The sequence below is a fragment of the Ananas comosus genome, linkage group 18, assembly GCF_001540865.1.
Source record: "Ananas comosus cultivar F153 linkage group 18, ASM154086v1, whole genome shotgun sequence".
Lineage (NCBI taxonomy): Eukaryota > Viridiplantae > Streptophyta > Magnoliopsida > Poales > Bromeliaceae > Ananas > Ananas comosus.
In genome coordinates, this window is record NC_033638.1 from 1545661 (window position 1) to 1571609 (window position 25949).

At 37.0% G+C, this 25949-nt stretch overlaps 1 protein-coding gene across 1 annotated transcript; it reads right to left on the reverse strand.

Moving 5' to 3' along the window:
* LOC109723642 lies at positions 1976–9015 on the reverse strand. Its single transcript, XM_020252073.1, has 7 exons — positions 8361–9015; positions 4586–4713; positions 4298–4415; positions 3985–4086; positions 3422–3537; positions 3172–3326; positions 1976–2792 (listed from the first exon to the last, which is right to left on the reverse strand). Exons 1-7 carry the CDS (start codon positions 8890–8892, stop codon positions 2354–2356), a joined length of 1590 nt encoding a protein of 529 aa, XP_020107662.1. The 5' UTR covers positions 8893–9015; the 3' UTR covers positions 1976–2353.

A 25949-nucleotide genomic window follows, 5' to 3' on the forward strand; every position in this document is an offset into this window, starting at 1 on the left:
AAAAGTGTAACTTTCGTCTAAACTAAACAACATTCTTCTAAAATAGTACAACTTTATCTTCTTATTCTTCTTTTTTCTCTTATTCTTCACCTTTTTTTTTGTAGAAAAAATATTTTTTATTTATTTTATTTTTTATTCTTCTTATCTTTTTCTAGCCCTGCATCTTTTTTCACTATCGCGATCTCTCCCTCGCCCTCTACCCTAGCCACCGCCCTCGTCGGAAGCACTCCTTGGAGAAGCGTGAGTGGTCTTTGTCCTCACCCTCATGAGCGACAACGAGCATTACCTCGGCTACGACCTCATTGCCTCCGTCAGCTCCGTTCTCACCTGAGCTCCCTCCGAGTCCTCCTCCGATGCCAGCGTCGATGTTTGCGCCGACAAAGGCAAAAGAAGAGGACATGGCGCTGCCCTCGGAACTGTCGCGGAGGGTAGAGATGTCAACTGGTCGAATTCGGGGCGGATTTTCAAAAACCCGAACTTGATCCCGAACCCAATGGATTTTAAAAATCCATATCCAAACCCAAACCAGACCAAAAATCTAAAACCCGAACTCGAAAATTCAAACCTGAAATAATATTTCTCTTTTCAATATTTCAAAATATATTACATTAAATCTAAACTTTTAAAATATAAATTCAAATATAACATCAAATTTTTATATACATATTATATATAATATAAAATAAATTTGGGTTCGGGTCAGGTTTGGGTTCGGGTCAGGTACAATCAAAATGCATATCTGAATCCATATCCGTGAGGTTTTTGTTTTTGATTTCTACATCGGATAAATTCGCTCCATTCGAGTTCAGGTTCGGATAAAATTTTGGGTATCCATACTCATTGACATCCCTAGCGGAGGGCCGTGGAGGCGGTGGAGGGTCAGAGAGCGCGAGGCAGAGGCGAGGTGGGCCGCCTCCCCCTCCGCTATCTCTTCGGAGAGAAAAAAAATGAGAAAAAAAAACGAGAGAGAAAAAAGAATAAGGGTATTTTGGTCAGTTCTCTAAAGATTTGACTCGAATTTGCAAAATTCAAAAGAATGGCCTACTTTAGCAAAATCTCAAAATTAGTGGATTTTTTATGCAAATTGGCCAAGTTTTAGAAATGTTTTCAAAAGGTTATTGCGTTAATAGAGAGGGCAAAATGACCAAATTTTTCTCGCTTGTTCCAAAAGAAAAAGAAAATAATTCTTTCATATATTTATGTCATTTCCAAGGACATTTTCGGTATAAATTTAAGAAATAGATGGAGTAGTGACAACACTCTAACAGAGGAGAGCTAAATGCATCAACTTGAAATTTCGAGAAGATAAAATATAAAATTTTAAAAATCGGGAGGATAAAGTAAAAAGGGCAATAGTTACAGAAAGTTTTTTTTTTTTTTTTTTTTTTTTTTTTTTTTTTTTTTTTTTTTGTATTTTAGCCTTTATAGGATGAATTGTTTGACACACCATCAACTTACCCCCAATTTGGACATTCGTAAAATCATCTACCTTTACTATGTGGTTGCTTTGACATCCAAATTCGGCATGGTTTGCCACAATCACAAATAGGAGTTGGATTATGAGATGTGGTAAAAGACTGGGCACTTAGTCGACTCATTAACTTTACTTGGAGAGGATAACTAGCAAGAATGACCCAGAAATATTGTTGTGTAGGAGGGGGGAGAGAGGTATGGTTTAGGAATGTCAATGGGCACAGATATAATCTAGGTTTCTTCCGCGGAATCTCTAGCTTCGCTAAACACGCCTGTAACACGTTTTCTGTTTTTGAGAACACCTGTATTAGAGAACAGAACCTCTTAACTCCATTCGAAACCCACGATGAAACTGCATCAACATTTTATGATATTAGTTATGAACCTTCACTTTCACGAAAAGAGAGTACAATATTCTGGAGTACAACTAAAGGTTGTTCAGGTCATGAAAACACAAAAATTCAAAAGAAGCAGAAATTTTGCAATAGAAAGATCAACAGAATTAAGTAACGCGCAAAAACTGCTTGCAACAAAAACATTGCATTTGCTGTGGAAGAAACTCAGCATAAAGCATTACAAAAACCTAGTTCGAAGTGGAAGAAACTCTAATCCCTAACTTCAGCTATCCTACACACAATCTCTAGCTCCTTGACAACTACATACGCTCCAAGAGAGAAAAAAAAAAAAAGAAACTTTACTTAAAAAAGAGGGACAAAAAAGGAAAAAAGAACTCGTGAGAATGAGGAACCACAAACCACAAACAAACTCCACTGGAATACTAGCGAGTCCAAACGTCTATCTTTTCTAAGATATGTTTCAAACTCACTTTTTTACATAACTCTGATATGCGCTTAGCTCATGAGTTGGACCAAAAGACTTTTTAGCCTCGCGCTTCGAGTGGAGGTGGTAATGACGCAAACCTCCTCTTTTGAATGCGCGGGGGAAGATGCTTAGCGTACTTCTTGGGCCCAACCCCCCACGGTAAGAACACGCCGGTCCCGCCACGCACCATTCTTTTGTTAGGGCTCATTATCATCGGCCTCGCAGGTGCTAACATCATATAAGGGGATTGAAGAGTAAACCCCATTGAGGATGGGATCAAAGCATGGGGACCGTAGCCGATTACGGTACCACTTGGGGCATCTTCCGGTTGCCACAGCGTGACGGCTTTGGTCGGAGAAGAGATTGTAGATGAATCGTGTTGGTGGTTACTTGCGGATCTGACCTTCACGAATGTGATGCTCACTCTCCTATTTGAGGATGGGCAAACAACATGCCTCGCCGTGTCAGCGCTGTTCCCACGCATTACTAGCAGTGACCTGCATTGCATCTTCTTTTTAATCTCGAATGAGTAGATGCAATTCCTAAGTCAGATCATAATGGCGATAGCCCGATACTTCTGCTCTTTGAGTTCAATGGCCTGTTCGGCCTTTTGCAGAAGTGATGTTTTAGTAACTGCTGAAGTAAAAACTAACAATTTTGTCATTAAAATCTCCCGGCCGCTTTTGGGGCCCAAATTCCTTTTAGCTTTCCAGACGGCAAAAGCTTGTCTTTATTGGCCAAACACCAATTCTCTAGAAACTTTTTCTTTTTCACTTTGGGGTATAAAAGTTGTTCCAGAAGTTAGGCCAAACAACAACAACTTGAAACAAATGTAGATATGATGAGCAGGGAAAAGTAGACAAGATTGATGCATACCCTTCCTTGAGCGAAAGTGTTAGGGGTCCTTTATAGTTCCCATTGTGATCACTGACAAGTGCCCGACCGAAAGTTAGCCTAGTTTCAGAAAGGAGAAGCATAGATATGGGATTGTCCAGGTGTGGAGGCTTGAAATATGGTTGTGAATGCTCATCCTGCATATAGATGAATGCGCACGTAAAATCCACAGATGTGTAAATGTGAGGCTTCTGTTCTGTGCTATCCTTTTGAGAAAGAGAGAAAGACGAACCTCGTCAAAGAAGTTGATGATGCAGCAATTTGGTTTTCTACTTTCCGGGATCAAACGCCACTGAACAAGGTGATCGATGACAGCCTGTAGAACAAGGGGAACTGGTTCGATATTACCTACAAAGCAATGAAAACGAGATTTACATGGTTTCAGATCAATCCACTGCAGAAACAAGTATAGCAAAACATATGTTTAAACATCCATCTGAGCCAATCTCTACTGCTCCAAAACATTAGCCCTTGTTCAATTCTCAACATTTTTATCCAGTTCTCTATGAAGATATTTAGAGAAACTCAAATTATATGCGGTATCTATGAGAAAGGCAGAAAGGGGAAAGATCAATGACACTGTCGATGAGGACAATATAACAACAAAGCAAAAAAACAATTATGATGTCATTCGAGTACACTATATACTGAGCAATTAACTGGAATAATTGAAATAGAAATATAATCTAGTCGGCATATAATGGGATCTTGACATAGAAATTGCACATATTTTTGTGGTTTGATCACTCAGAAGACATATAAAGGTTGAATTAGTCTTATCGGAATGGGATTTACTTGTTGCCTCCTCATTAGTTGGTTGAAACAATGGAACACCGAGCTGAATGATCTCTCTCTTGTTTCCCTTCATCTGCTTGTTGAAAAAAATGAAGGTTTCACCTGAATATAGAAAGTTATAGCATGTAGTGAACAGCGAGAATAACTGACCAAGAAATGCCTAGTCACCATATGGTGCTTCGTACTTATTTGGACAGATGCTAGGTTATGCATCATCAACTTCTTTATACAAAAGCAATATCCATAGAATAGCCCACTAATGTCTTCTTTATATCATAGAGAGAGAGAAAGAGATGCTCCTCAATTAACTTACCTGAGAGCTCTCCCCTCCGACCAGCAAGACGGAGCTCATTGATGTACTCAGCAAGTCGCAAAAGCTCTGAATCCATAAAGATGTCCTGATAAACCTTCAAACCCTTCACAACATTCACCTGATCATAGCCATATACAGAGAAAAAAAAAATAATAATAATGAAAATCCTGATTTACATGTCTAATAAGAATACAAATACAAATAACTGAAAAACTAATATTTCCTACGGCATCTTCTACTGCATCTAAAAACAGAAATTGTGCCGAAGGATGTGAAGATGGAACTCGCCATATGCCCTTTCACCGACTCCTTTGCTACAAAACCCTTCAAGATCTTCATCCTGTCAGGTCGTGCCAGACAATCATCGTGGTTGGAGCATATTTGAACATATTCCGACGAGGTATGCTCTTGAGATCCTACAGCAAATATCCATCGTCATTTTCAATAAAATCCTGACGATACCTAGAAGCGATCGAATCAATGAATTCTCTGTAACCAATATGTAAGCAAGTCAAGCGAGTGTTCCATATTTCTGCAAAATGAATGTGGTCTACGAAATATGTTTAGCTTTTCCAGAGATCAACGGACTGCCTAACTCTTCATATCGATGAGAGAATTATCAGTAAAATTCCAAACCATTTGACTGTGCACATCATAATTTTGTAACCAGAGAGAGTGATTTAATCATGGCTTTAAGTTTCCCGTAATGCCTTCATTTGGTTGAATCTTAAGCAGAGCATGTTAAGTAAAGAACTGCATACTAACTACTCATGCTAAAGATAGCATTCTTCAAGCTTAATTTGTTCAGTATCTACCAAAAAGGACAGTTGAAAAATGAAAAGATAAGGCTGTATTTGATTTCCCATATCATTTTAGAGAAAAAAAAAAATTCAACTCAAACTTATTATAAACAGAATTTTATTTTGAACTTGATTAAGCTAAATTCTAGCCAAATTTGGTTCCAAACAGATTCAATGGGAAAAAAAAAAACATCAAATATATTCATTTTAATAAATTCTTATTTTTAACAGAGATTTTCCATTTTTGACCGGATTCAACAGAATTCTTCTGAAATAGATCAATTGAACTGTATTCAAAGTTGGCTGTGAGACAGAGAAAACCTATTTACCGGCGTAGAAAATAAAACTTTCTTTAAATAAGATCCACAAAGAATTCATGGTAGGTTCCGCTCTAATTCTTAGTAGTAGCGAGTCATGCAAATTGCGGAGAGCATAGCTGAATCGAAACTCCAGACCAAACACTAAATGCCCTTCCCACACCACCTGTGTTGAGGCTGATGCACCTCGTGTGCAAGAATTTTCTATACATCAAAAAACTTAACAGCTCTTAGAACTTAGGAGTCCATCTAAGGAGCTTTGAGTATCGTGAATAGTCAATGGTCATATCAAAAGTTATCTAATTCAAGAATCTTATGAATTATTTCATAGCACAAACCACAAGCCTCAAATTTCAGTTCATATGGAGAGGCATGAACTTCTTGACTTCATAATCTAGTTTGTGTACCTGACCACCAGACTACTAGTGGTAGTTTGGGCACTGTGGCATTTTCCTTCTACCAATTAGTTAGGGAACTCAATTTGCTCATTTTGCCTATGACTACTCTCTAATAATAATAATAATAATAATAATATAGCAATAATAATAACATAAAGAACTTACCTGAACTATGGACTATTTTGAATCCACTACCGGACCTTTCAAAAATTTGATTTTACTACTTAACTTTTGGCTTTATTCGATTTGAATTGGTCAACGATACTTTTACTTTAAAATTTAAGATAATTTCTTACTTTAATGAATTTATAGTTGCGAGAATTTTGCATGAAGTATACAAATTGACATGTGAAGATAAACAATGCATTCAAATTTTGAAGTTAAAATGTTATTTACTTTTACTCAAATCAAACAATTGAAAGAACTTTGAAAGATTGTATAGCCAACTCAAAATGGTCCATAATTCAAATAAGTTTTGTACAATTTTACCTAATAATTATAAGATATAAATAAGCCGAACTTATCTGAACTAAAAACTATTTTTAGTTTGTTATCTAATCTTTCAAAAATTTGATTTTATTGTCCAACCTTTCAGGTTATTTGATTTGAATCAGTCAATTTGACTTTAAAATTTGAATTTGTCGTATATATTTACAGATTTAGTTAATATATTTCATATAATTTTTGAAGCTATAAATTTATTAAGATAAATAATTAATTTAATATTAAAATCAATATACTGTTGACTGATTCAAATAAAACAAATTAAATAATTAAATAATAATATTAGAATTTTAAAAAATTAAATAATTTTTATAGTCTCGATAAATTTCTTTACATTTTTGCGTAATAATAATAATGACGACGTTTTCGATAGAGTAGCAACTCTGAGACGAAGACACCAACTGAGAGAATCCAATAGCAACCGTCTGATTGCGATCAGACGGTCCGGATAAAAACAGCCGCCCCACGAATAAATGACCTACACGATCAATATCGGGCCAGAAGCTACAAGAAGTTCCAGTACGCACATGTTCGACGTTTCTGCATCTGACACGTGGACCCCGCCTCGGCCTTGATCGTACCCATCCGGAAAACGACACGTGGCGCGATCGGCACGCGTTCTTCTGGAAGATTGGACAACAACAGTGCGAAGCTTCCCCATAAAAGAACGGCTCGTGCACGTTCCTCGCCAACCAATAAAATAATAATAGCTTTTTCTATATAGACCCTCCCTCCGATTGTTGGCTATATATAGGCTTTTATTGGATCATGATATACGCAAATCATTTATTAAGATATAAATAAAATTTATTCAAAAATTGGGTTATATGCAAGATTTTTTTTTTATTCTTTTATTTTAAAAAATTATAAATTCAAAACATAAATATATATATATATATATTAAAAAATTATAACATAGTTTATTTTTTAAAATAAAATATCATAATATATAGTAAATAATATAAAGTATTAAAATAATACCAAAGAAAAAAGCGTAAAAGAGGAGTGGAAAGGGCAGGTAGGTGTGGAGGTCCGTGATTAAAACACGGGCTTCGGCCGCCTCCGACCGTACGATGCATCGGACGGCTGAGATGGATCTGAATCAACACAATAGAGTATTTAAAAACTAAAAAAAAAGGAAAAAAAAAGGTAAAAAAAATGTATGGAGATGCCCCACCACTAAAGGACTTTCTGAAATAGCCCCTCAACTTTTAAATTTTGGGATAAGGCAATTTACCTCATAAATCGAAAATTATACAAAAAAAAAAACTCAATTCAAAAAAATTATAAGGTGAAAAGGAGGTAATATTTAATTGAAAGAAGGATAAATTCCACGTTTGGCCCTCAAACTATCAGCACATAATATTTTGGTCCTCTAAATTTAATTTATTATAATTTTTAATTCAAATACGAATAAAAGATATAATAAACTTTGAGAACCACACTGTTGCTCGCCTCATATTTTAAAAAAAAGAAAAACTGGGGATCAAAATGAAAAGCAATTCAATCCAAATTGTTTATAGCCGTCCGATCGAGATTGGAGATTAAGGAGGTGGCGCGATCCCTCACAGGGTTTGTCGCACCATACCCAGCTATAAACTGCGACCAGATCCATTATTTCCGAATCCGGAGATTATAATTATTAATTAATTAATTAATTTCTAAAGAAAAAGTGGAAAAGTAATTCGTTAAGAAAAAATAAACCAAACAAAATTAGCAAATTTACTTAGGATTAATTGCACCGCTATCCCCAAACTCTTAACATAGTTTTGCTTTGGTCCTCAAACTTTTAAATTAATAATTATTATTATTAGAAAAAAAATAGCATTTGCATCGTGCATTAATCAAACTTAATCCCATCTTTAATTCAATTATTATAATTTTTTGTCCGGTAATTAGATCGTCAGGTAATAATTTTTTTTTTCTCAAAGATAAAAGTAAAAAATAAAATATTGAGGACCAGAGGAAAACTGTACAAGAATTGAGGGACTAATCGTCAATTTTCAATTTGAGAATTTGAAAGATTTTTTTTTTTTCTTTTTACCTTCCTCAGCTCCATTTTCTTCTTCGAACCCCTTCCGATCCGAAGAATCTCCCGAGGAATCTTCCTCCTCCGCTTCGTCCGTTACTGAAACCCTAACGCCGTTAACCCCTCCGTCACGCTCCTCCTCTTCCCCCTCCACCACCTCCACCTCCTCCTTCGGAGAGCCCTTCATCTCCGCCTCCTCCTCCGCCGCCGCAGCCGGCGCGGCGTCGGGGGAGGCGGCGACGCGGCGGAGCTCCTCCGCGATCTCGGCGACGGAGAAGTACCTCTGCATGTGGAGCACGGGGATCCAGTTCGCCCGCCTCCGGTGGATCGCCGCGAACACCGCCTCGTACCCGGACGCTCCGCCGCCGCCGCCGCCGATCTCGGCGAGGTGGCCGCAGAGCGCGTCGATGATGGCGTTCGCGGCCGCGAACTCGCCGCGGAACCACCCGATCATCGCGTCCCGCGCGTAGAGCGCCGGCGCCGCCGAGGGGATCGCGGCGGCGCCACCGAATCCTACTCCCGCCGCCGCCGCCGTCTCCGTCGACATGAGATCGCTCCGAAACCCTAGAGAGGTATCGTTGTGGGAACTCGCCTCCTCCTCCTCCTCGTCTCGCTTTGGGCTTTTTTCGATCGTAGAGAGAGCGAGAGAGAGAGAGAGAGAGAGAGAGAGAGAGAGAGAGAGAGAGAGAGTGTGGGAGAATAACACAAACCGAAACCCAGAGAGCCTGTTAAATAAGTAGGGAAAATTACAAATATGTCCCTATAGAGTTTAGAAATTCGAATCGGTCTGTAAGCAAGAACTGTTTGTTTCCCGATATGATAGGTATAAATTCAAGTATAAGCCTGAAATAAGTTAATTTTATGTTTGGATAAAAATTAAGCTGTTTTCGAGAATAAAAAAAATAGTATTTGAATAGATAAGATAGAATAAGAAGAATAGTAGATAGTTATAAATAGAAAATAATGATATTGACCTTTATATTATATTTGAATTTAAAATTTAAAATTTTATATTTAAATTTTAAATTTCCAAATTTTTAAATTTAAATTTAGTTTTTAAGTCTCAAATTCGAAAATTCAAAGTTCTAAATTTTAAATTTTATATTTTATATTTAAGATTAAATTTAAATTTAAAATATCAAATTTTAAATTTAAATAAAATATCAATTTAAAATTTAAAATTAAAAAATTAAAATTATAAAATTTTAAAAATTTCATAATTTAGATTTAAATTTTTTAAAAATTTTGATAATCCGTTAAGCAGTGGGATAGAAATTCCATCTGTTTTCTTGGTGTTTTTGGATATAAGAGATGCGATAAGGAGTTATTCCACCTATTATACCCGAACCAAACTAGGTGTAAAAGTCTTTACTTCTTTTCTCTTTGGAAAACTACTGTGAAAGATATTTCTTCCTCTCTTGCACAGGTAACAAACTTTTTTTTTTCTAAATAATTCTAAAAAATATTATAATTAATTAAATAATCTTATTAAAAAAATATTTAGCTAAATAATCATTTTTTTTTGTCATGCAAGAGTTACGGTGAAATTCTCTCCTAAAGGTGGTGATCGGTGAATTCTTTACCGCCTTCATAAAGGCGGTAAACGATTCATCACCTTTCTAATTTTCCACAAAAGTCTTTTAAAAAATTATTTGTTAGGATATTTTATATTGTTAAGATTGTATGTGATTTGTTAAAATTTATCTATGATTGTTACGATTATATATAAAAAATTAAAAAAATGAGATTGCTAGAATTGTATGTGGATTATTAGAATTTTTGTTTGATTGTTAGAATTATATGGATAGATTTTAACAAATCACATNATTATATATAAAAAATTAAAAAAATGAGATTGCTAGAATTGTATGTGGATTATTAGAATTTTTGTTTGATTGTTAGAATTATATGGATAGATTATTAAGATTTTTTTTGTTGTTAAGATTATATATATAACTTGTTGAAAATTTTATATATATGATTGTTAGGATTATCTAAGAAATAGAAATAAATAATAAAACAGAATGACGCTGAATGATTCGCCGCTTTTGTAGGAAATTAGAAAGACGGTGAATCGTTTACTGCTTTAATGAATGCAGTAAAGCGGTAAACGACTCACCGCCTTTAATAAAAAATTCCACCATGACTCTTACATGGCAAAAAGAGGATTAGCTTACAAAATTTTTTATAGGGTTATTTATTCAATTAGAGAATTTTATAGGATTCTTTTAAAAAAAAGGCCCTAGTAAGTGACTGTTAAGTTTATTTTCTTAAAAGAAATAAATTACGTGAATAGTATACTATCTTTCTCTGACAAATTCAAAAGAAAACAACTAAGAAACAACAGTTTCGGAAGTCGTTTTTTAGTAAAGTGCACTTGGCAGCGTATCAAATCGATCTTCTTGAGCAGCTTACGATGATATCTGTTTGTTTCCAATGGTAAAGTTCAAGTTGAAGTGGACTTTCGGATGAACCAAATTTTAGATGAAAATTACTTTACTTTTGCTGTTTGTTTAAATGTTGCGGAACTAAAGTTCTTTCAGTTTTACTATTTACTTTGCAAAAAAGAAATCACGTGAAAGGTGGAGGTGTAAGAGATAGATTGATTTTTTTTGCACTTTCTTTTTTTCGTAATTAGCTCCGACTTGGGGTGGGCCGAAATCTATTCCACTACTTTGAAAAGCTTGAATTTCAATTGAAAGTGAAGTTCATTGAACCAAACAACAAAATTTGGTATTTATGACAAAAAAATTACTTTATCTCTCTCCACTTCTAGTAAAATAAACTCACCCTAAATAACAGGTTTACCTCTTCAGTTATGGATAGGGATGTCAACGGGTTGGATTCATAGCAAATTTTTTAAAATTTAAACACAAAGCTAAAATCCGAACCCAAAACTCGGAATCAAATTAGAATCGGAACTTGAACCCAAACCTGAACTCAATAGATTTTGAAAATTCATTTCCAAATCCAAAAATCAAACCCGTAAAACCAAACCCAAAATAATTATTTTTTTACTATATTTTAAAATATATTATATTAAAATTTAAACTTTTAATAAGTTCAAGTATAACTGGGCTACTATTAGTAGCAAAATTCCATTATTGCTACTAGTTTTTTAGCCTTTGGATCAGCTCTTTTCATCATTTCTAGCCATTGGATTAAATACTACAACCCTGTGGGGACCACTCAACCCTAAGGGGACCACTCAACTCTAACTGACTAATATCATTTTAACCCTATAATTTTTCATCCAAGGGTTAAAAACTTAATAGCAAAAAAGGCATTTTACTATTAATAGTATTCCAGCCTGATTCTATATATATATATATATATATTATTAATTTAGGGCGTGTTTATTTTGTCTATTTTTTACCTAGGAGTCGGAATCGGAAAGTGCAATTTCGTTTATTAGTGTTTGATATACAGGAGTATTATTCCAATTCCGATTTCCAAGTAGAATGAGAATCCCCCCAATCACCTATTTTCCATTCCGGCTTAGTAGGCCGCTTTGGAAGTTGAATTCGGGTGGAATAAATATTTGTTCGAATATTTTTAATCTTATTTTAATTAAAATATAATTTAAAATTTAAAAATTATATTTATAATTTTAAATTTAATTTGAACTTGAATTAAAATTAAAATTCAATCAAACATTTCAAATCTAATTATAAATTTAAAATTATATTAAAATTTAATTTAAAATTTAAAGTTTTATTAAAATTTTATCTAAAATTTATATTAAATTTTATGGATTCGAATTTATATTTAAATTATAATTTTAAGTTTGAATTTGAATAAATCGAAATTTAGTTTTATACTTTGAATTAGCCACTCAATTTCAAATTTTATATTTTTAAAAATATATTTAAAATTTTGACATCATTTTAAAATTTTAAATATTTAATTTTTTTGTTTTAATTTAAATTATAAAATTCTATGTTTTTAGTTGCGAACTCAATTTTAAATTATCTTGTCAATACAAATTCCAATGGATCCGTCAAAAATATTTAGAAATTTATTTTTATTTATATTTATAATATCATAATTTTGAGCAATTTTATTTAAAATTTTAATAATAAATTTTTTTTGACTGTTTAGAATAATGATTTATTATTTTGGGTAATTTTATATTGTTACCAGTAATTTTAGTTTGCTATAATATTCCTCTTGAAAATATAATTTCTCTTTTCACTTTTCTTTTTAGGAAATACTTATATTTGTTAAATTTCTATTTATTAGTATAATATAAAATTTTGTGATTTAAATATTACAATATAAATAAATAATAAATAGTTTATTTTCATATTAAATAATATAAAATTATAAACTTGTCTTACTTTTCATTAATTATTTTATAAGTTATTCATTTATATTTTAAATAGAGTATTCAAAATAGTTAAAATTAATTAAAATGTATTACAAAAATAAAATTGGTATATTAATTTGATCCATTTTTTATATCTACGTGAAGCAAACACCGACAATAAGAATGGTTCACTCCGATTTCGATTCAGGTGGCGAACCAACACAGAGTGAGGTAATAAGTTATTCCGATTTTGATTTCAGCTAATTCCGATTCTGTTTCCGACTTTGAACCAAACGCATCCTAAGTTTGGGTCGGCTTCGAATTCAGATCGAGTACGGACAAAATTAATACCCAATCTGAGTTTTTATTTTTTGGGGCAATTATTTATATATAGTTGAAAAATTTTCAACTTTCTGATTTATCCATATTAGAAGGCTAATCCCATTTGCTCCCCTAGCTTTCGTCTCTCAGTGTCAGCAGAGTGCTTTCGCCGTTGGTGTTCTTTTCGATCTCTACGCATTTTACCGCTCCACCGAAAATTCCCTCTGTCCCTACCGTACTCCAGCTTGGTGTTAGTGAACTGTTATCAATAGTTATTAAATTTTGTCCTTACTAATATATTCTTCTATCATTACCAACTTTTTTTTTTATTTGTCCCTAAGTTGGGGGCAAAAGAAGTATTTTGATTTTTGGTCTTTTTAAATATACTCTTCTTCCATCACCAACTTTTTTTATTTATCCTTATGTTAAGGACAAAAGAGATATTTTGATTTTTTTTTTATAACTCTAGTAGACACTTAACTCACGTTTAATTCGAGATAACTTAGGCTTCGTTTGGGATTGTAGGGAGATTGCGTTACGTACGGTGAGAAACGACGATGGAAAAATACCTTGTTTGTTTCCATACGCAATATTGCGTTCCGATATTGCGGTTAGTCGGCCCATCGGAGAACGCAGAAGCATATCGCTATATGTTTTTTCTCAACTCCATTCTGTCTAATAGCGTTAAGCTTTAATGAGTGGTAACTACGGAATATTTTTGAATAACGGAGAAACATATGATGGGTATATTGGAAATAAAAGAAATAAGGATAAATTAGATATTTTCAAAATTTTGAGGGGTATATAGGCAATTATCCCTTATTTTTTATACTTATATCTAAACCATATCCGATCAACATGAAGTAAACCCACTGCACTCGGATTCAGATTTTCATAAAATTTCGGATATTCTTATCCATTGATATCTCAAGTTATGAAGGGTTAAATGTATACAGGTATCTGTAAATATAGTGAATTACAAATATATTCTTATAAAGTTCAACTTTCATATGTTGTCCCTACAAAATTTTAATATTTCCAAATATATTCCTTTGATTTTTTACCGTTAGAAAACTGTCAATTTAATAAGAGAAATGTCAATTTTGCCATCACAAATATATCTCTCCAAAAACCACACAACACGATAATATAAGAGGGTAAAATGTCAAGTTATCTCAGAAACTAATCAGGATTAAATATTTAACCTATAGTTAACTAAAATTTTCTAACAGATTCTAACGGCAGAGATATATTTGAAAATGTTAGAACTTTTACAGAAACAACATATGGAAGATAAATTTTATAGAAATACATTTATAATTTACTATGTTTGCAGGGATCTGAATGCAATTAACCAAATTATGAAAGGATAGAACAGCAGCAGGGAGGTGGGTGATTAGCCCCTAACTCTCACCCGGTTCACGTGCGGTGAGCGTACCTCCGTAAAGGGCAACGACATCTTGCCCTCGTGGCACACGTGGCTCCATTCCGATGCCTCCGCAGCTTCGCGGGTAGATCTCCGGTGTAACGGTTATAAATCACGGCCCCGACATTACGGGACGACAGATCTCAGCCGTCCGTTCCGGGGCCAAACGTAGTCAACGCTGGAGTTTTTGGGATGACCGATCGGACGGTCGTTAGATCCAAAAGAAAGGATCCAACGGTAACAAACTCTTCCCAGTACTCCGAACTTCAATTTGCCCCCTACGATTTAGCTCATTTGCACTTTGTCATTCTATAATTTTAAAAATTATATTTAACTACATGGTGGTTTTATTTTTATTTTTTTCCAAAAAATTTACTACTAACATAGTAGCAAAGTGAAATTTTTTTTATAACTATAGGGTAGTTAAGTATAACTTTTTGAACAACCAGACAGAAAAATAATAAATAAGCTAAATCACAGGAAACAATTGAAATTTACCCTTATAAAAAGGATTATATTGCAGTAATGGTCCCCATCTTTTCCCGGATTTTTTTTTTTTTTTTTTCTGTTTTGGTCCCCAATCTTTCTTTTTTATTTTATTTTATTTGCAATCTAATCTTTAAACTTTTAAAACTAATTGCACTAGCTCTGTAGCCTGTACTCATGATTTTCACTTTGGTCCCTAATCTTTTCTGTCTTAGACGCACCCTCTGTGTCAAGCTCGATCTCGCAACTCTCAGTGTCGACTACCGTACCTACAGCCATCTCGACCTTACACACAACGTATACTATCTCTTTTAGAGCATCCTACGTAGTGGTGGAAACGATGAGCTTGAGCGAGCTTACGTCAGCTCAAGCTTGGCTTGAAATTAATTTCGAGCCTAAATTTAGGCTCAAGCTTGGCTTGAATTAATTCGACCCAAGCTCAAGCGAGCCTAACTTTGAGTCAAGCGAGCTCGAGCCCTAAACGAGCTGCTTGAAATTCTTAACATCAGGCAACCTATACTTTAATTTTTATAACACGTTATCTAAAATTCGATACAAAAAATGTCTAATTAATAGTTGAACATACAAAATAAATACATGAAATATGATATTATAATAATAAAAAAAAGGGAAAACTTCAAAAACCCCCCTTGTGGTTTCAATTTTTTTCACTTTAATACCCTGTGGTTTAAAATGTATCAAGTTAGTACCCCGTGGTTTCTCACTTTATCACTTAAGTACCCTGTGGTTTAAAGTGTATCAAGTTAGTACCCTGTGGTTTTGCACTTTATCACTTTAGTACCATGTGGTTTTAATTTTGTATCAAGTTAGTACCCTATAGTTTTTTAAATCACAAGGTACTAAAGTGATAAAGTGTGAAACCACAGGGTACTAAAGTGATAAAGTGCAAAACCACAGGGTACTAGCTTGATACATTTTAAACCACAGGGTACTAAAGTGATAAAGTGAGAAACCACAGGATACTAACTTGATACACTTCAAACCACAGGGTACTAAAATGAAAAAGTGTGAAACCACAGGGGGGGTTTTTGAAGTTTTCCCTAAAAAAAATTAGGGAAAGCGACTTTGTGAGCAAATGAAAAAGAGAGAGCAATTAGAGTAGGGTTTTATTGGGTTGGTTTCGTGGGCCCAATAACCTAAAATTTATATAATATAATTAAAATATATAATATATATTATTATAGAGTTGAGCTGGAATGCTATCGATAGCAAACGGGCTCCGTTGCCACCCATTAATTTATTTTTGATGATGGAGCTTCCAAATCGATGATCGGTACCGTTGAACATGATCTATACCACTTGAAACATCTAGAAACCAAATTTCATACTTTTCCTATATTGTTTTCTTATCCATCAAGTGGAGACAAAAATGAACGGCTGAAAATGAATATCCGCTAAAAAGTGATGATAGGAGTCTTGTAATCAAGATCCAGAATATATATCTTGTTTTAAATAGTTAAAAAAATTTCATAACCAAAATTCAATTGCTTTAGATATCTTTATACCGTTAGACGAGAAAATGCCTCATATCGACCAATAAAATTACAAATTTTGAAACCCTTTGATCATTAGGTCAATAATGTCGAAAAAATTTAAATTTGGTTTCTAGATACTTCAATTGGTATATATCATATTCAACGGTGTCGATCGTCGATTTGGAGGCTTCATCATCGAAAACAAATGGGTGTCAACGAAGTCCGTTTGCTACCGATAGTATTTCAACTCAACTCTACTATTATATATAATTATAATATGGTTAATTTTATACAAGTCCCTACAAATATAGTGAATGATAAATATATCTCTACAAAATTCAACTTTTATTTATTGTCCCTGCAAAAGTCATAATGTTTTCAAATATATCACCGTCGTTAGAATTGTTAGAAAATTTTAATTAACCATAGGTTAAATACTTAACTCTAGTTAGTTTTTGATATTTTTTTAACCCTCTTATATTATACTGTTATGGCTTTTGGAAGAATATATTTGTGATGACAAAATTGAAAATATAAATAGTTCTAAAATGGTTCTCTAACGGTAAAAAATTAAAGAGACATATTTGAAAATATTATGACTTTTGTAGGGACAACATATGTTGAACTTTGTAGGGATATATTAATCATTCACTATGTTTATAGGGACCTATATGAAATTAACCTATTAAAATATATATTATATATAATTATATATATAGAGTCCAGCTACTATACTCTTATGAGTCCTCTATACTCATAAGCTTTCAACCGTTAGATCTACCCCTTTTGATAATGATCTCTGGTTATGATGATAGTGATTCTCTAGAGTTAAGTGAGTGGTTGGTTGAATAGTATGATTTAACGAGTGAAAATTGTTAGAGGGTAGATCTAACGGCCGAAAACTTATAAGTACAAAATATTCATAACAGTGTAGTAATCTTAGCCTATTCTTTTTCTCTCTCTATATATATAGGGAGAGAGAGAGGACTTGTGTGCTATTAGAAGCACAGAGGCCTCCGTGCTCCTGAGCCGTTTTCGATAATGGAACTTCCGAATCGACTATCGGCTCCATTAGACTTGATCTAGCACATTTGAAGTATGTAGAAAATAAATTTTGCGCATTTTCAATATCATTTTTCTAGTGATCGAAAGAATTCAAAATAAATAATTTTTTATGGTTGATGTGTGCTGTTTGCGGGTTTAACGGTGTAGAAGTTTTCTAATAAGAAAATATTTTTATACTATTTACAGTAAGATCAATATCTCTGATCGAAAATTTTAATTCTACATCATAACTTTTTGTGAGATTTTTATATTCAACTGTTGATTTTGGGTCCTTTCGGCTATTGGATGAAGAAATGCGCGGTTAGGATGATAGTGGACCCCTTGTGACGCCCCATGTAATATACCGAAAATTCGAAAAATAAATGTCGAACTTTAGTCAAATTGACCAAAGTGCGAGGACGGTACACTTCGGAAAGTCCGAAGGTGTTAAAATAAGTAAAAGTGAGTTATGGAAGATTTTCGAGAGACAAAGAATCAAAATCTGCAAACTGCAGTTTTGAGCTCTCGGGAACCGGTCCCTGCATGAGAGACCGGTCCCCCAGAGATCGGTCCCCTCAAAGAGAGACCGGTCGCATCGCGCACAGCAGCTCTGGCTGCGCAGGGTGGACCTTTGGGAACCGGTCCCTGGTCGGGGAGACCGGTCCCCGCCTGCGCGAGCTGCCCAGCCCAGGCAGTGTGAAAGGGTAAAAGTTGAAGGGTTTAGCTGCAATTTTGCAACCCATAGAGATATGTATGGGGACAAATGAGGTATTTCTCTCATTTCTCACCCTCTCACACTCTCTCCACTCTTTCTCTCTCTAGAAGACAAAGAAGGAGAAGAAGAAGACAAAGAAAAGGAAGGAAAAGAAGAGGAGAAAAAGGAGAAGAAGGTGAAGAAGAAGCCAAGGGAGTGAAGCAACTCCATCTTCTTCCTCATTGAAGCAAGAAAGGAACAAGCTTAGAGGTAAGCTTTGCCCATTCTCATATTAAATTCCAAACTAGGGTTTGGATTAGAGTAAAGATGATTTTTATAGAACCTTTAGAGTATTTGGAGCTATTCTTTTGCTTCTTTAGAGATCAAAACCATGATGAAGCTTGAGGTGAAAGCTTCAACCTCCTCTCATGGTGAAACCCTAAGTAGGGTTTTGATTTGTCTAAAGATGGTTCTAATGGACTTTTTAGAGTATAATGAAACTATTTTTGTTTCCCAATGAGATCAAACCCTAGGTTTGATGTATGCAATGGAGCTAGGGCACTCGAATTGGGACTTTTGCTCATGGGGGTTTCTAAGATAAATTGACCCTCTAGAAACCTAATTGGGGGTATTTCCGACGCGTTGGTGTGCTCGGATTAGCACTACGAAAAGCCAATGTAAAGTTATGGGCAAAATGACCTAAGTTGGCTTCGTTTTGCCGCAGGTAAAGAACGAGAGGCCTAAAAATTCCAAGAAAATCATCGGAGCACCTTTGAGAACCTACGAGGTGGGTGGTGCATCTCAAACTCGTTGAACTTCCCTCTATACCTAATGTGTCATTCAATTGAGCATATGTTTATACATTGTTGCATGCATTTTAGGGTAAAGTAATGAGAAAAATGTGATGTTGCATGATTGTGAGTACAACTTGCATAATGAGATGGTTGAGAACCTTATGAATGTCAAAACCCTATATATATATGCATGAGAGAAAATGTGAATACCAAAGAGCACCAAAGTGAGGCGAAAGAACAGAGTGACACAATGACATAGATCGAGTGGCATTTGATAATGTAAAGTAAAGTGACACTAGAGGTAGTGTGAGGCAAAGAATCCATGTGATGTAAAGGATAATGCTAATGACTAAAGTGAAAACAAAGTGGGGCGTAAAGAACATGAATGCTAGAGATAGCCAAAAGTAAAGACATGTAAAGAACAATGATTGCTAAGAGTAGCAACATAAAGTGATGTAAAGAACACTAGAGTTAGTGTAAAGTCAAGATTGAACATATAATCCTTTGAGTTAAGGATTTGATCATATTTGCTATGAGTTCCGTGCTCGAGGGCGGTCGCTCCCCCTCGGGCGATGCGCTCCGGAGTTTTTGCATCACGGGTTGGAGTAAACCCGAAGGACGGTCCTAGCGGGTGAGTTCCTCCGATGATGGACTTAATGTGAAGCAAGTTAATGTGGCGAAACCCCCGGGTTAGCCTTGAGATTAAAGAACAAAGAACAAAGAACGAGAACAAAGCGTAAAGTGTAAAGAACAAAAGAATTTGCATAATCTGCATATATTAATGTTGAGCATATTTTCTGCTTATTGTTCAGGCATATTAGCATCATATTATAGATTGGTTACTATAAACAGTTTATCTTTTCTATTATGCCTGAGTTAGTCCTAGTGGGAAAGTCGGTGAAGTTGAGGCCAAACCCACTAGAAACTTTGTTGTAGTTCTCACCCCACTATTTCCACAGAGCCGGGATCGAGCGAGCCGGCGAGCGACCGAGGTAAAGGTATCGCGCCTTAGACAGAGGCCACCAGAGTTGAGTTGGGTTTACATTTTGTTAGTAGAGTACCCTATATTCACCTTTTGTATTTGATGACTAGTAATGTAAAGAAAAGAATGTAAAGCTCATTTTGAGGTAAATGTGATGTAAAAAGAAATGATGCAAGCAATGTAATGTAATGAAATGTAAAGAATCAAGAATGAAAAGGGATACATGTATGTGATCAAAATGAATCATAGTACTTGTGTAGTTGCGTAGTTATCCTATTTCTTCACTCGTGGGTATTGCTTACCCTCGTATAAGCCGTATTTGTATGTTTCCGCTAGTGCACTTCTTGTTTGAAAATGTACATGTGATGAGCCTTGGGCGGACAGAAAAAACTCTGTCCGTTCGGCGTTTGTTTGACGTGCTCGGGCCGCCCCAAATTGGTATCGGTCTCGGGGCGTGACACCCCAACTTTTCAGGGGGTCACCCATCCTAGGATACTCTCGTCCCAATACGCTTAACTCTCTTAACCTCTTGGGCCTAACCACCACCCAAAATGCTTAAAACGGGTTAAGAGTTTTAGCCCTATTATATCTTATATATAGGACTATCTAGGGTCTCACACCCCTAGGATTGAGTGTGTGGTTAGTTGAATAGTATGATTTGATAGATAGAAATGGTCAAAGAAGTAGATCTAATGGTGGAAAACTCGATAGCACGAAGCGCTTGATACTATCAATAGTATAGTAGCCAGACTATATGTAACAAAACGAATCTCCGGGTTGTGATGCTAACTTTTATCTAATTGATCAAAGTGAGGCTTGAGCTGGTTGTGCGACGTCCCTGAGCAGTTTTGGAGGCGTGGGGATGATTAGAAATGATTTCCGAAGGTATCTAGATGTTTTCGGCGCAAACCGGGCGCGAAAACAAACTCTTGGAGCAATTCTGCTGTTAAAGTGGAGAATTGGCATCTGGTACCGGTACTAGAGCAATGCTGTACTGGTACCCTGTCAGTGTGTGATTGTTGAGCGTACGGGGTCCGGACCGTACGAGGCCGTGTACCGGTACTAACTTTGGGTACAGGTACTGGATAAGCCTGGTACCGGTATTGAGTTGGAATACCGGTACTGTGCAGCAGCGAAAACGCGTAGCTCACGGGTTCGTGGAGCTGGTACCGGTACTAAGTCCTGAGTACCGGTGCCCAATTTGTGAGGGACTAAATTGTGAGGGTTGTGAGTGATTTGTTGGGGGGCTTATTTGCAATTATTCAAGTCTATATAAATACTCCACCTCCACACCTGTCTTCCTCAGCAGAAAACACTTCGTATTCTTCTCCAAACCTCTCATCCTTCTCTTTATCTCTATAAAGACCGAGATTTTGGTAGTGTAGCTAAACTCTCAGTGGACGATATTTTTGTGTGTAATTTAATTACAAAAGCACTCGTCAAGTTTCGGGAGAAACCGAGCTAGAACTGAGATTCTACGCGATTTCCAAGTTTCACTTAAAGTGAATAGTAACTTGGTTTTCCGGAGAGCTCAATGCGTAGAGGTGGCTTTTGGCTCGTACCGGACACCGTTCATAGAGTCCAATAGCTCATTTTGACCGGTTTACCTGTTTTGGAACTTATGGCGCTGACGGATTTTGAGTTTGAAGCACGAATTTCGAGAAAATTCGAAAATACGTGTTTTATATGTATTTGTGCGTAGTTCTTCTATTGGGGAGATGGATCGGATTTCGTTGCGAATCTGTGATCGATCGAGGCGAACCAAAATCGTAGCTTTGTTGTCTCTGTTGTACTGATCGCACTGGTGTGATCCGTTCACAAATCTGACGGACGGATCTGCGGAAATTGCGCGTTGATCGAGGAGGGGTCGGTGATGGCAAAACGGTATTTTCGCAAAAGTCACGACATTTTATATACCATTTTGCCTGAAACCGGACGTGGAGGGGTATCCGCGCGATTTACTCGGGCTGTGAGGGACTCGGATAGAATTATCGAGTCTAGATGGGCTTTTCCGCAATTTGGAGCTAAGTATATATAAGGTATTCTAGGGTTTTGCACTGGAAACCCTAACCCTAGACCTTAGCCGCACCCCCAGCCACTCCATCTACCTTCCCTGCCCTAACTGCACGTACCCCGGCCGCCGGCGCGCGTCTCCGGCCGTCGGAGTTAGCTACTTCTCCTCCCTCTTTGTCTTTTTCATCTCCTCCACCACCCTTTTTTCTTAGTTTCTTGGCCGAGGGTGGTACTGTGCACTCCCTCCCTTGGTCCCCTCTTCTGCCGTCACTCTTGAACCCCGGCGATCCCTCCCGCCAGCCACCGCCGCCCAGAGCGCCGCTGTTGCCGCTCCAGCCGCCTGCAGCCACCTAGCCCAAGCCCAGGCCGAGCAGATTGTGCGGCCTCATCCTCACGCAGTAGCCGCCTGAGACCACCCCGGCCATTCTCCCCGGAGTTCGAGTGTGTGAAAGGATATGTGGAACTATCCTACATGTTCTAAAGAGCTTGGACAAGTTTTCGTACAAGTTAGAGAATGATTGGATGGCCAAAAGCAAGAAAGTGCATTGATTTGGCGAAATCGGCATTTTTCTGCTTGGTGTATCGGTACAGTCATCATTGTGTACCGGTATACAGTGGCAGAAACGTGGCAGTAGGGTTAATTTGGTAATTTCACACCTTATGCTTATCTTCTTAACCCCAGCACGACTCCAGGAGCTCAGGGAGGGTTGCTGGAGCTCAGGGCAAGCCTCTTTGACCTTCTCCACTCTCTCTCTCTCTAGGGTTTTTCTCTCTCTACAAAGAAATCGGAGATTTAGCTCGTTTTCGTCGCCTCGCTTGTTCTTCGCTGTTAGCGAGTGTCGCGGAGCCTTTGTGGACGTGTGAGAGAGCGTTTTGGAAGGTTCTTCGCAACTCTGAACCAGTAGGTTGCTGGTTGGAGGTTTGATAAGGTAATTGACTCACTTTTTTCGTTATCGACGTTCTATAGTCGAATTGAGTATTGATTTCGGGTTTTTGCTTCCAGCTGTGTTAAACAGAGGTTTCAGCAGCTAGAGATGAGTTAATTATCTGTGATTTAACCTCCTTAGACCAGGGATAAGCTACTTTGAAGCTTGATAGAGGTACTTAGTTAACTATGAAGATAAATCGGAACTAAACGCAATTTGTTTGAGCGAACTAATGCAGTTTGGATTGTTCTCTTCGCAGTAGGTTTTTGAACCAAGTTGAACTAAATTGGCTACCTTGGGAACTAGTTTGGAAGGTGTTCCAACTAGGGGTAAGTAGGAATTTCAGTTCTAAAACTAATTCGCACGAATTTGGCTATATTAACTAGTATACGTGCGTTTTGACGCCGTTTAATGTTTGTTCGCAGCGAGAGTGCAATCGATCCTTGGATTGTCTTCGGCTAGCTTATGAGAGCTTTCGGGAGGTTGAACTTGAGGTACTAAGGTGAACCAAACAGCGGTTTAAGTTACTATTTTGTACTATGTGCGAATTAGGCCGAAATTGGGCATTTCGGTCGTAGTTTTGATACTTGATTTCAGCAGGTTCATGGACCAATTGAGCTGATTTATGGGACTCCTTTGGGCTGGTTTGAGCTTAGTAATAGGTGGGTTTGACCTAACCAGAGCAAGTGAAGCTCTCCTATGTTCTATATTTTACTATAGAATTGGTTTGGTTGTGCGCTATTGTGTTTTTGCGAATGATAAAGGACGCGAAATAATCTTGCCACAATGTTTGATACAATTGAAATGGAACCTCTATGAAGTAGAGAGTAGTCATGCATAAAGTATTCATGCATTAAAGTATTCTTGTTTAGTTCAGTTGAATAACAAAGTGATAAGTTTATTATGCTTCTACAAAATAGAGAACAATGACATTTTCTTGACCCTATTGATAGTATATTAATAGTGGGAAGTTTCTAATGCAATATGTAAATTGACATTACTTTTATGTGTTTACTAATCTAGTGGATACTAGCAAGTTTCATTGTTTATTATATTGAGAATTCCGATCAATAGATCGAGAGTAAGAACATAGCATACGTTGCCATGATGTTTGAGATATGTTGGACTCTGGACTTTGCTTGCTTGCCATTGTGCTCATTCGCACACGCTTGTGAGGGTCGCTCCCTACAAGCCGGCACTCCGAAGTTGGCCTACGCGACAGTTGCTCGCCCGTGCAAGATTGGGGCCGAAGTGGATTGCCGTAGGGAGTGTATAGTACCACGGGGCCATTAGGCACGGCGCAAGCTTGACTACCTTGAGTAGGTCCTTATGAATGAAATGAAAGTACTAAATGACAAGGACAATAATGAATGCTCATCAGATATAGCGTACAGTATTTACTTACATATCCATATTTATGTTCATGTATATAGTAGTTGCTATGCTTCTATTATTCAGTTGATTCATTACTGCAGAAATCATGATTACATGTTGATTACATGCCTATCACCTGTTAGTATTGCATATATATATATATATATATATATATATAGAGAGAGAGAGAGAGAGAGAGAGAGAGAGAGAGAGAGAGAGAGTTGGTGTAATTTGCCGAGGCTGGCCGCTTACCATGGGAACTATTGTTAATTGTTTTCACGCCTTTTTATGTGTTGTTTTTACGATACAGGAGAGGCTAGGGATCGTGGCAAGGGAGTCGCGTCTAGCTAGACATTGCTAGGAGCGTGCTAGTCGATCACCTTGCTACTCGGGCTACGGCCGAGGGTGATGTCCAGTGTATAGAGAGACTACCATTGTACAGATGTTTTGTGTACCCTGTGATGTATATGAGTTTTTGGAACCTGAATATTTCTTCATGATGTGAAATTTTTGGATTGGTTACTCTTTGTTCCTCTGTTGATAGTATTTGGACTTATACTTTGCTCTGATATCAGGATAAGATTTTTCTGTTTTTCTCCTATCGACTTGCTTTCTTGTAGACGCCTTATATACTGCAGGTATATGACGGGTCTGTGCACGTACCGGATATGCTTCCGCTGATACCCGGGCGTGACAGATTATAGTGGTATCAGAGCCTAGGGTTGAGTCTTAGTAGACCTAGTAAACCTTAGGCTGGTTGGACTATAAGAATAGGCTCGTGAGAGACGAGGTCTAGTTGAGGTTGTTGTTAGCGAAAGTATTTTGATTGGGTAATTTCTAAACTCCGAATGGTAGGAGTTTGATTGGAATGTGCAATTACTAACTTTGCAGAGAATCACGTTCGCGGCCGACAACGTGACATCGGAAGTTAGTATATGTTACATTTCATTACTTTTGCTTGATTAGCGGGCTTATATCTGAAGTAAAGGTTCAATAGTATAGGTTTTATTAATCTATATTTATTTTTGTGCAGCAGCTTAAGATGCCTTGGACTCGTTCGAGAACCGCCAGGGCGGCTGAGGCGGTTGATGCGGAGGAGGTGGAGACCTCTGTTACCTCCGGGTCCAGTGAGGTCCGGGAGTTGCGGGATCAGCTCGCAGTGTTGACTGAGCTAGTGACACAGCAGGCATCGGCAGCGCGACAACAGATGGATGCTGTGCGCCGACAGGAGGACAGGATGAAGCGGTTAGAGGATTTGTTACTGCAGCAGACGACTGACAGAGAGATCCCTGATTCTATGCCTACAGTACCAGATAGGGATACTACAGTAAGAGCACAGTCACCAGTACTAGATACCTCACCAGTAGCTCCGAGGGTAGAGACTCGGCAGGAGACAGTAGTACCACCACCAGTGCATGTGGCTGCGACAGGGACAGTGTTACCTGAGATGGTGGCGGTTGAGGAGCGAGAGGGGATAATGGAAAGGTTGAATGAGTTTCGTCATTGCAACCCTCGTATCTTTGACGGGGAGAAAGCAGATCATTGGGTGGTCGAGAAATGGTTAATGCATATGGAGAAGCTATTCTATGATACTTTCGTCGAGGAGCGATATCGGGTTTGGTTTGTGACACACCACCTTGATGGCGAGGCTTACAGGTGGTGGGTAGATATCCGTGAGGACCCCCGTGTGGATTTGCGAGCGATTACCTGGACGAGGTTCAAGGAATTACTGTTGACAA